Here is a 12,352-nt window from a genome sequence, read left to right as displayed (position 1 = left end):
ACACTAAATAGGATTCAACATCTTAAGGTTTAGCTTTTCCAGGGTTTTAGGTCACTGGTCACATGACTTTTCACTTACTTCTGAAGTTAAAACAATCTTACAGTTTTTGATGTTTTTGTTTTTTCATATGGAAAGTGGTAATCAGAAATATTCATGGATCAAAACTAATTTTTATAACTTTGCAAATTAAAAAGCACCACACAGGTCGGATTCTGACCCTGAAGGAGTAAGCCCACATCAGTGTCTCTCTCTCTCTCTCTCTCTCTCTCTCTCTCTCTCTCTCCCCGCTCCCCCTCACCCACTAATTACAACTAAAAAATCTGGACAGAATACAAAAAGGAACTACCTAAGGATTCTGAAAAATGACCCAAAGCAAATCCACTGTGGAGGAGAGTCAAGACTTGGAGAATTGAAAACATCTGATCTGGAAAAGAAGTGTTGAGAAGTAAAATAAGCGACAGCCCTGGCCAGTTTGGCTCAGTGGACAAAGCACTGGCCTGCAGACTGAAGGGTCACAGGTTCCATTCCAGTCAAGGGCATATACCTTGGTTGCAGGCTCCATCCTCCTGGGCCCTGGTTGGGGCATATATGGGTGGCAACTAATAAGCGTCTCTCTCTCATCAATGTTTCTCTCTCTCTCTCTCTCCCCCCCTCTCCTTTCTACTCTCTCTAAAAATCAATGGAAAAATATCCTTGAATGGGGATTAACAAAAAATAAATAAAATAAAAGAAAGAAGACAATCTATAGATGGGAGAATATTTTCAATAGAAAGATATGTCATTGAACTTCAGGAAACGGAAGCTGTACAAAACTAAGTCAGAGTACAAGGAAATCTTGAAAGAAACTCTGCCTGCGAAGGACGCATTCTGGGTGTTGTTATGTGGCTCAATAAGCAAACCTAACACCTTTTCATTTATGCTAAATTTCCATGTGCATCTTCTATGATGCTGCTTGATATAGCATCTAAAATGTGTCGCTATTAGGATGAGTGGTATCACTATACTTAAAAATTAAGCCAGCTATCATTAATGCTCAGTTACACTAGCGTTAATGATTTATCCCAGGATATCCAATAGGTTGCAACAAAAATTAACAAGAGTTCATAATTACAGATGCTAATTTGGATAAGCTCTCACTAATTAATAGAAGAATTTATCCTTGGTATTTATTTTAAACATGATCAAGCATTGCTTATTATTTTAATCACTACATGAGCCAGTTACACATGGTACAAATGAACGTCAAACTACATATGGTAACAGGAGGAACTCCTAGCGAGGAGCTCTGCAAATAGAGACAACTGCCTCTGCATCATAATGACTAGCTTCCCCCATTCACAAGTCAGGTGTAAGCCAAGGCCATGGTGCCTGTGACATGGAGAGAGACACGTCTTGAGGGCTCACAAGCATCTTTTCAATTATCAAGTGGCTTCGGGAAGATACACCTGCCGAGATTAATAGAATCGACATGTAAAAGAGTACAAACGGTGCGATCGCCCCTCGCTCCAGAACTGTTTCCTATGAAACATCAACAATTTCTCTTTCCCCTGACGTGTTCATGGCCCTGGAAATTATCTAAAATATTGACATGCTCATGCCAAGTTCAATGCTGCCCTTGCATCAAGTCTGTATTTATAATTGAGAATTAATCCTCTGCTTGTCCCCTCCCTCCCATTCCCCCGAAAGGCAAGGCTCCCTGCCAATGGCAGTACTGACCATAACCTCAGACAGTAAAGGACACGCCTTGCTGGCCTGGGTAGTTATTCTACAAGGAACCACTGACCCACACTGGCCAGCTGGAAGATGCTATCTTTTAAAGAGAGTGGTGGCCATGTTAGAATGTTTCCATGGGACTTATTGAAAGGTTTTATGCAGGAACAGGATATGTGGAAGGAGGCAGAGGAGGGAAAAGGTATGACCTGAGCAGATTACCTGTCCTAAAGACCATTTTGGTTGCAGTGAAGAAAACCAACTTATATGAGGACAAAACTAAAGGGTCGTGACGTCACTCTCAGGGCCCCAGTGAGCTATGGCCACCTTGCACGGCAGTGGCCATGGAGATATGCAGAGAAGTGGGCAGCTCGGAGAGCTGCTTAGGAATTAAAATCCAAGGACTTGCTGGTGGGAGAAAGGTGGAGATTGAGGGCAAAGGACTTGTTGATAAATCCTGGTGACCCAGGTTCATGGCACTTTAGTATTTTTTTTCAGTTACAGGTCAGCGGGAATTGTGCACAGAAACTTGAGACTAAATTTAGGCAGATAATTTAACCTGCCAGAGGCTCACTGTTCTCATCTCTGTAATGGGGAAAATATATGCCAATGTCACAGAACTATCATTAACATTTGAAAATTAAGCATTACGATGTTTAATATGGTGCATATAATCAGTACTCGATAATGGCAGCTGTTATCATCATTATTTTTAACTGATTATTGTGAAAAGCGTTGTTAAAGTCTATTGATCTTTACTTATTGTGCATAATTAAAGCTATTCAACTGACTTGGGTGATATTAAGCTGGCAGGGTACAAACAGAAGGCTTTGCACAAATTAACAATGTTTTACAAATACAGACACATACACATAGTTATATTTAAAGGCAATGAACAGTATTAATGCGACGACAGGGATTGGATTTTTCACGGGGTGGGGGCTGACGTGGTGTTCCCATGGGAATCCCAGGACACACCACTCACCGAAGACTGCACGGACGTTTTATGAGCCCCCAATCAATAGAGACATGGAAATACTTTTACAAAGTGTGCACCTGGGCATATACTGCAGAGATTAATTGAGAGGCTTGGTTTATCTATTCTAACAAATGTTGGTTAAATTGCATTTTCTTTTTCTCCAGAACTATCAATAGTTTTCCTTTTTCAGATTGAATACATAAATCAAAAGAACATATTTCATGAACTACAATTATGAAACTCCTGTGCTTCATCTATTGATCCCCAAAACTTTATTTACCCATGCATTTCTGCCTTCTTTGTAACAGATCAGAACTGCTCTTTTTTTTTTATGTTACTGTAGTTAGAATCATCTGTGGCTCTTGAATTGGCAGTGTATCAAGTAGCCTTCAGAATAGCACAGGGAATGTGAACAAACCCACTGCTAAACCCTTTCTTATTTCCACATTTGCAGGATCTAACAGTTTCTAATTTTAGTAATTGTTTTACTGCATTTCAGCATAACTACAATAAGTTACCATACTGATGATTCTTTGATGCTATGTATCCCGTAAAATGTGTGGAACTACTTAGGGGAAACCAGTATTTTCATAGGACACTCTGAGGTCTTACTTTTAAATGATATGCAATTAAATATAATATACTTCTAAGGTGCTTTCTTTTTTCAACCAACACATAACAAACTGCTCAAGTATCATCTCTTATGTATTTCAAACCATTTTTAAAAAAGAAAATCAAAACAGGTCTCTTTAATATGGATAGCATATACTGATGTAATACAAAAACTGGGCTTAAAAATATCAGCCAATGCAATCATTGTTCCCTGTTTGATAATAAAAAGATTGAATTGATTTTTTCAAGATTTAGGACAAAAAATACGACATAACGAATTTCAGCTTGATATAATTTGAAATAACCAATATATTAAAGCCCAAAGTGAAATTTAAATTGGCAATCACGTCAGATTCAAGTCTCTGAATGAATATTAATTTAAAAACTAATCATATTCCAACAGGTGGGGTTTCCCCGATGCTGTTAGGTCCATTACTGTCACCTCCGCATTTTTGTTTAGGAAATTAGACTTTCAATGCTCAGAATCTATGGCTCTCCCTGGCACTTTTTTTCTTCCTCTTTTTATGCCAAGGGATCGAATTAGTTTAAAAAATCATTTCTTTTTCCAAATTTGGAAAATTAGAATTCTGGTTTTGCTGTTAGAAAGCTGATATGGAGTGAACTTTCTGAGGTAAGGTATACAGTGAAATCTATCCATTAATTTTATGTCATCAAGTCTCTGTAAGTTAAATTCAGGTTTCTGAGCCAATTCCATGAGTAAAGATGTGTTCTCTTTTACACACACACACACACACACACACACACACACGGGCCCCCCCCCCCCCCCCATATAAATTGACTGACCTGTGGACACATTGGAGCTTAAGTAAAAATATGCATACACATTAATTACAGACTTACAATTCGCAATTTGACTAAACCCAGACTATCAATTATGTGTTCTAGCCCATGCCTAGCGATGGTGAAAGTCTCTAATCCCAAAATCAAACAGAAAGTGCATATGCTACATAATAATGCAACAGTGAGTTACATTTCATATGAAAATATATTCTTTGCCATTCTATGGTGAGACGATTACAAGCTGCCTTTGCCCATATCTTGGCCATAAAATCTACTCCAAACAATGTTTCTGTGTAAATACCAGACAGCATGGGAAAGCAGAAAACAGCACGAGCCTGGTGTGGGCTGCGTGCGGAGCTCGCTGTGGCTTACACCCAGACACTCTGCCCAGCAGCTTTCCACGCTTCCAGAAACTGTGCCTCACTCCACAGTCTGCTTGTGTCTTTATGTAAAAGTCAAGGACGCCTCGTTTAGTCCGTCCAGTCCGATCCCTTGTTACACAAGCACAGGAACCGAGTCAAGAGAATTTCTTATGACAACACAGTATGGGGACCCGACTCAGGCTTCCCTGCTCCTAACCTTGCATCCTTCCTACTCTTTCTATAACATTGTAGGAATGAGCACCTTCCTTATTCAATGTCTATAAAATGAATTACTATAAATTTCACAATATCTTCAAAATATTCAGACTGGTGTCCACTAAAGAAACCCTATGCAGATCCCCCATTAAGAATAAATAACTGCGCTCGCTCTCACTTTTATTTGAATGAATCAAGATTTTCATAATGCTGGGATACCCCTGAATCTGCCAATAAAGGCCAGATGAATACATGGCTGATCTGCATGGTTTTTCTCATTGTCCATGACTGTTTAGATGTATAGTTTTAACATAAAATGTAGAATGGGGGGAAACATATGTAAAAATAAGTAAATAGAAGTGTACAAATTGGAAAGGACAAGATTTCTCTTGATAGTCAGGCAGTTAAGAAATAAAGCGGACTCATTAAATCACAAGTACTTTAACCTTTCCTTGAAAAAAGGGTAAGATTTAAAGATTTATGAAGAAGTTTTGCCTAAACTAGGAAAGGCTCATATTTGACGTGTATTGAGAAGATAACGCTGATCTCAAGAGGCACTCTAAGAGCCTCTTACTCCCAGGAGAGGGACTCGGTCCTGGTCCCCTTCCCATTTAGATGGCTTTTAATCAACCGCCGCTGCCAACACATGGCACAGGCTCAGAGACAAGGCAACATTTTAACGGCAAGTCAAAAGAATTTTTTTATCATCGTTGATACCAACATATGAAAACATATTGATTTGACATCTTCTGCATTTCCCCTTTTTTTGGCAGTTTCTATTTGCACATTTTTCACACTATAACCCAGTCCTGTGGTACTAGTCAGTGGCTAGAATGGACCATTTGGAGATATAGGACAGATTAGGCCCCTCTCTGCTAACTATTGAACAATGAGAGGTAAGCTCTGACAAACTGAACCCATCTGCTCTACAGTCCTAACCTGGGATCAGGCATGACCACCCCTTTGCAGGTCCTTTCAATGCTGGTGGCCTAGAAATATGGCTCCCTGCCAAGTGCATGTGCTAAACTCACAGCCTAACTAAAAGCTGAGCAGATAAGGCATAAAATGTTGATTGACTATCACTTCACCAATACCTTCCTATAGAAATCAACCATTGTGGCCTCTCTGTATTGCTATTTTAAATATTCTTCCCAAGGCTTTTCATGCACAGCTATGCAAATACATGGCATGATTTCATTTACAACCAGGCACAACAAAGATATGTACAAAATGTACGTGTATCACCAAGAATAATTTCTATGCTGAAACAGACTCTAAAACCCAGACCACAATCCTCAAGGGCCTAAGGAAGGCCACTCACTCCCTGTTGCTGGGTGGGATAAAAATGCGAGAAATCAAATATTATTCTTATTTTAAAAACGGGGATATATATATACCCCCTGGTGCAAATGCGGTTCACAGGGACCACTAACCAGATGCCCCGATGGGAACATATGCTGAGAACTGCACACACAGTACCTCTGCCATGAGAGGCAAGGCTGACTCTTAGCCGCACAGGCCCAGCCAGTGCCTTGCAGACACGAAAGGATAAACCCTGTCTCTTCCAGGAACCATAAACTAACAGACATCTCACAGTTCTCTCAGCCTTTAGCAGCTTCTAAGGTTAATACAAACTGTGGCTGACAACTAAAGTAATCATATAACACCTTCCAAGTGTCTTATGTGTCAAGTTCATTAGTCCTAAGGTCAGCATTTTAATGCAACAGCCAAATTTTATTCCCATCATCAGATGCTATCTGTAGAAGGCAGCTGCGAAAGCCAGGCAGGTCTTTCCACGGCCAGTAACGTTACTTCTAGACACCAAAAAAAGCCCTCACGCATTTCTGAACAAGAGAAAACATACTAACCAAAGGCAACAAAAATTTCATGAGGGTATTATTACTCGAGATAGCATTGTCCTAAGCTTCCGTGGGAGTTTTTGCAGCAATTTTGAGGGGACAATGCTGGTCTATCAAGAGATGCATCATTAGGTCATTTAAATACCGATTCTCTTGAGTCGTCATTTGCACATGCTTGAAAGCTAAAAAGAACCCGCTTCAGATCCTGTGGGGAAGATGCCATTGAAAGGAAAGAAAGGAAGACAGATTGGTATGTTTAACCAAATGTTAAATATGTTTTATTTTACTCACCTGCACACTCAGATGGATCCATTTCTTCACAAGAATTCTCCCCAGTGTCATTACTTTTATTGGAGGCTGCAAACCATTTACTGTGCGATAATAAAACGTGGTTTCTTCCTCCGATACTGTAAGTTTGAACACAATCTGCCCGTGCGCCATCTTCTCTATAATACACCTTGGGAAGCAACCGGAGAGAGAAAAGGTCAGCATCCGTCCAAAAGACAGGTTAAGGCATCGCACATTTTCAGAGCAAGCTTTATTCCGAATAAGAAGCCCTCTCATTTCAATTAAAAAAATGGAGTTCTTACTGATAATATATCCCTCAGAACCTCAGCACCCTTTATTAGACATTCATGGTGCAAACAGAAGTGGCTGAATCATCCCGCAAAAACTAACATTCAGCTGCTGGGTTCATTAGTTCCTCTGCTATTTCTTTTATAAGCAGCAGCACAATCATATCCTGGGTACTGAGTCACCAGTGCACATCTTTTCTTTTTCTTAATGTAAAGAAAATTTACTATCCATAGAGAGCTCTAAACAGCTCCATTTATTTTTAATGTATTTTCATTAATTTCAGAGAGGAAGGAAGAAGGAGAGAGAGAAAGAAACATCAATGATGAGAGAGAATCATTGATCGGCTGCCTTGTGCTACTGGGGATCAAGCCCACACCCCGGGCATGTGCCCTGACCGGGAATCGAACTGTGACCTCCTGGTTCATAGGTTGATGCCAGGCTAAACAGCTCTGTTTAATTCCCACGGTGAAATGGAGAACTGACCACTATAGTCTTTACCTCCTTTTTGGTCACCGGCCAGAAGCCAAAGCTGGGGTCTGTAAGATGACTGGCCGGCTGACCCTGACCACACAGCCCGAGGCACTGATCTTGGATGACGGATCATCCAATATTTGGAGAACATAGTGAAATAATATTCTGATAAATAGAATTTTCAGAAAATATCTAGTCTTCATTCAGGCCGGTTATCAAATTATTATTATTTTTAAATCACTTCTATCCTAATCACAGTGATATTCTTTTCCCATCCCTTTAAATAGGTTTTGGCATTTTTATATTTTATCATTGTTATTTTTTATATTGGCTTATGTTCAATATAAAATTTTTTATATTAATTATATCATTGTGTATTTCTGGCCATTCTGGGTCCACTTAAGCCCCATTCCTCTCTATCATATTTCAACCTCAGCAAGTCAACTTTTTAGCAGAAAACAGATTATGAATGCTTGCTAGTTGCCTTCTAAGTGGATTATTCCCAAAGATCTGCTGTTTAAAGAGCAATATCACACCCGGCCAGGGTGGCTCAGTGTTTGAGCTTCAAACTATGAACCAGGAAGTCACAGTTCGATTCCTGGTCAGGGCATATGCCCGTGTTGTGGGCTCAATTCCCAATAGGGAGCTTGTAGGAGGCCGCCGATCAATGATTCTCTCTCACCATTGATGTTTCTATTCCTCTCTCCCTCTCCCTTCCTCTCTGTAATCAATAAAAATGCATTTAAAAATAAATAAATAAAGGGCAATGTCACTGACAGTAGCCGTCATCATCTCCTGGAATGACTAGCTGTTGAAGATGGTCATCAGCTTGCATCTCACAGATGAGAACTCAAGAAGGTGGTACACCCAGGTAGGAGAATTCCATCAGGCATTGGAAGAGTCTGGGTCCCTTTCTTCATGCAGCTGCCTCCCACTCGCCCGGACATCTCCATCATTGTGCCTGAGCCCTCCCAGGTCAGGACTGTAGAAGGGGTCTTCCTTTGAGCTCACTTAACACATGGTCCTCCCTCTCTAATAACACTAATCATTCTGTCTTTCCTTAAGATCATGAGTTTTCTGAGATACATTAAAGATTGAAGGGGCAAATGGAAGATTGGTCCAACCAAGAATTCTTGCTACAGATGTTTTAAAACATTCCTTAAATAGCACACTTTTCACAAACTATTCCTTCTCACTTGCATTTATTATTTCCTAGAGTTTAGACATAAGAGTAAGCTTAGAGAACACTTAACAGTCACTATTTTACTGCCATTATTTTATAATATTTTGTACATATATTTGGTGATAAAGAGAGTAAATATACATTTTGGGCAAATAGATTAAGTTGACATAAATGTTTTATATAAAGTAGAAATAAGGTTTTATAGAAATTCTACTATGATTTAACCCTTCCCTGGGTGGTTATTTCTAAGTCACTGGAAATGAAAGTCTCTCTTTATTCTATGATTGCAGGTCTTAAACAATCGAAGAAAAACCTGCCTCTATTCCTTTTTCTTGAGTTTCAATCTACATGTTAGCATTTGACCATTACTCAAAGATGAACTTACCAAATGCAGGCTCATTTCCCCAAGCTTACTGAAAATGCATTTCTTAATATGTTATTATCTTCCTTGCTATTTTGTTTGCTTGTAAACATACTAGCTTTAGTAGATAATGAATGTGAGAGGAAGGCAGGTAGCAAAATATTTAGGAACTGGATTTATTCTGCTCCTGGATAAACAATAATTGGATAATCCGAGTTTTGTTTGTTTTACTTATCTAGTGCAACCACTCCGAAATTTCCCCAATTCCCATAAGTATTTTCATTTTGAGAATGGAAATGACCTTGATGCGTAGAACTCCCAAAACTGTAAGCCATGTGCTATGGCCTCTATAAATACTCCCCTGTCTTATTTATACAAAAGCGATGCCAATAGGAGATGGGTTTGGTACAGATATATCCTTTGGAAAAAAAATACTTTGTCCTACTCATACTTGTCAAGAGATCGTTTTTAAAGATGGTACTCTAGTTACATAAATGGAGTTGTCTGGACTTACTGACATTTCAAACAGTAAGAAAGCAGGGTTTTCTTTTAGGGTGACACAGAAATTGAGATGATGGTTTCTGATGATTTTCACTCCCAAATTTGTTTTAATGAAAATATGCCAATTCTCACTTGGCAAATTAAAACCAAACACCCAAGACATCTAAAGCCTACTTGTTTACAAGACTGTAAGACTTAATCTGGTTTATTTCCCAAGTTTTTAGATATTTGGCCAACAGTCTCACACAATGAAAAGGTCACATGGGGAAGAGACAAAGGCCCTAAAAACAGCAGCAGTTCTCAACCTGTGGGTCGCACCCCTTTGGCGGTCGAACGACCCTTTCACAGGGGTCGCTTAAGACCATCCTGCATATCAGATATTTACATTATGATTCATAACAGTAGCAACATTACAGTTATGAAGTAGCAATGAAATAATTTTATGGTTGGGTCACAACATGAGGAACTATATTTAAAGGGCCAGAATGTTGAGAACCACTGTCCTACGGGAAGACAAAAGATAAGAAAACAGGCCTCCAGACTGTCCTACTTATTCCAATTTCCAGACTGGCTCTAGACACTTAGGAAAACACATTAGATGTCAGTTTTAGAGACTAATACAGAATGAAAAGCATGTGATCATATGAACTGATAAGACATGAGGTTAAGGAAGCCCCACTCCAAACTCACTGAAGGCATCTCTACTGGGATCCACGACATAATAGCTTTGAGAACCTTTCATGCTTCCCTACATATTTCCTAAGAGATGAGAACTCCACAAGGTAAAGGGCTAAAAGTTATGCCCTTTTCAAGGATGGAGGATTATTCCTTTATTCAACTCCTAACACTGGGCATTTCCCATGAGTCAAACAAACTTCTCTTGGGAAAGCCAGGATACCGGAAACACACACAGATCCCTGACGCACTAAGCTCTCAGAGAGCTACCTGCCTAATGACAAGTTCATACTCTAGTAGGAGCAGATTACTTATGCAAACTTCGACTAAAACTTTGAAAATATCAATTCTTTGTACTACCAGTCCCCATGTCCTAAAATTCACTGAGCCTGAATCTGCTCTGGTGGCTAAGACGAAGGTGGAGCTAAATGAACTGCCAGGAAACCCAGAAGTCAGGTGTGTAAACATGACTGCCTGCAATGAACCATTTTAACACATGCTTTTCGGAGGCCTCACTTCATTATAGAAAGGAAACAGCACTTGTTAAATTTAGGGGGAATGTTTGCAGTGTACTCTGGAGTAGAAAAGACTACCATTGGAGTTGAGCTTCAAAGGCCTGGGTTTCACAGCTTGAGCCTTCATTTCTGGTCTGGAATTCCAGTTGTAAGCATCTTGGCTACAACTGATTTTTCAGGCTCCCAGGAAAGTGTACACTCACTCGACTACTTACATTACACCTTCCCGCTCGGGTTTCAACCACACAGCCAATGTAAATGATGCCGTCAGCCTCGGAGGAGGAGGAGAAGAAATGCAGCTCGTGTGATTTCCGAACATAAAACTCGTGGAATTTTGAGGGGAGTCGGGGCGCAGATCCTGCGTGTCTGCAGCCACGCAGCCCCCCAGGCCTGTGGAAAGGAGGGCTGTGTAGGCTGGGGGTGCAGATCTGTGGGGGCAATCCTGAACGCAAAGCCTCTGGGAGCAGGACTGGAGACTTTCGGCGACCGCAGAGCTACGGCAAAACGTGCTGTGGTCTGGGAGTCCGCACGTGGCGTGGGTTGGCACGACGGACACGGTCTTGAAGGCTCCCACGTTCTCCAGCCTCGGGAAGAGGCCCTGCGAGTCAGCCCAGGAGATGAGCGCAAAATAGGCCACGATCAAGGTCTCCGTGATGTGCAACAAGAAGCCCCAGCTCAGGGAGAGAGTCAGGCCATTCATGTTTACAGAGAAGCATCCTCGTCCCGACAGAGCATCCCTACGTAAGTCAGGAGGCCAACGCCATTCACCAGCAACACACCAACGCCGGGCGCATTAAGGAGCCTGGAGATCCTGCTTTTTCGGGAAAGTGCAGAGGCGGTTTCACCCCGAGGGAACACCACTGACGTCCCGGGCGATGGGCAAGGCATGGGGAGCAGCTGGTGTCTGGGAAGCAGAAGCAGAGTGTCAGGTGACAGCCGCCGCATCCGGAGAACCTGAGTTCTTCCTGAGAAAGAGGACTCGGAGCCCGTGACAAGAACCACCACTGAGCTTTCTAAACCAACAAACACTGGGAAGGACTTTCTTTTGGCAAATACTCATTCTTTGGGCCAATATCCTCATTTTGCTGAGCACATCAGGCACTCTCAAGCCCACAGGGCAACCAGACTTATAAATATGTACACAGGCATCTATCTTTATTAACGTTTTCACCACAATAAACCCAGACGGTTACTCTCCCCCCAGGACCCAGCACTACCTGCGGCACCAGGTAAAGAGCCGGTGGGTTTGCTCTGCGCGCCGCACCCCGAGCTGTAACACAGAGCTGACCTGCTCGTGCCAGAATGAAGCCTGCAAAGTGCTGGGGGCCTTTCCCCCTCCGCCCCCACATGCAGCAACTCTGAGCTCCCAGCAAAGCAGCTTAGCAGCCCAACGCCATCTGTCTGTCCCGGGCCTTAGCATTTAGCAAACGCTTACACTCCTGTTTCCTCCTCTGACTAGTATGGGCAGGTTAAATAGGGACCCCCTAATACTGTGTAAGTAACTGTATTGACAAATAAGCCCAGTTACCAT

The 12,352-nt window shown here is 41.4% G+C and overlaps 1 protein-coding gene across 1 annotated transcript in view; it reads right to left on the bottom strand.

Moving 5' to 3' along the window:
* The window catches only part of USH2A (Usher syndrome 2A (autosomal recessive, mild)), a 442,266-nt gene extending 430,745 nt beyond the window's left edge, over positions 1–11,521 (bottom strand). The window contains 2 exon segments of the mRNA XM_006761291.2: positions 6,831–6,996; positions 11,037–11,521. Coding sequence (XP_006761354.1) covers positions 6,831–6,996; positions 11,037–11,521 — 651 coding nt within the window.
* Between the last annotated feature and the right edge of the window lie 831 nt (positions 11,522–12,352).

Source organism: Myotis davidii, unplaced genomic scaffold, assembly GCF_000327345.1.
Source record: "Myotis davidii unplaced genomic scaffold, ASM32734v1 scaffold174, whole genome shotgun sequence".
In the NCBI taxonomy this organism is placed as follows: domain Eukaryota; kingdom Metazoa; phylum Chordata; class Mammalia; order Chiroptera; family Vespertilionidae; genus Myotis; species Myotis davidii.
This window is presented reverse-complemented; position numbering and strand designations above follow the sequence as displayed.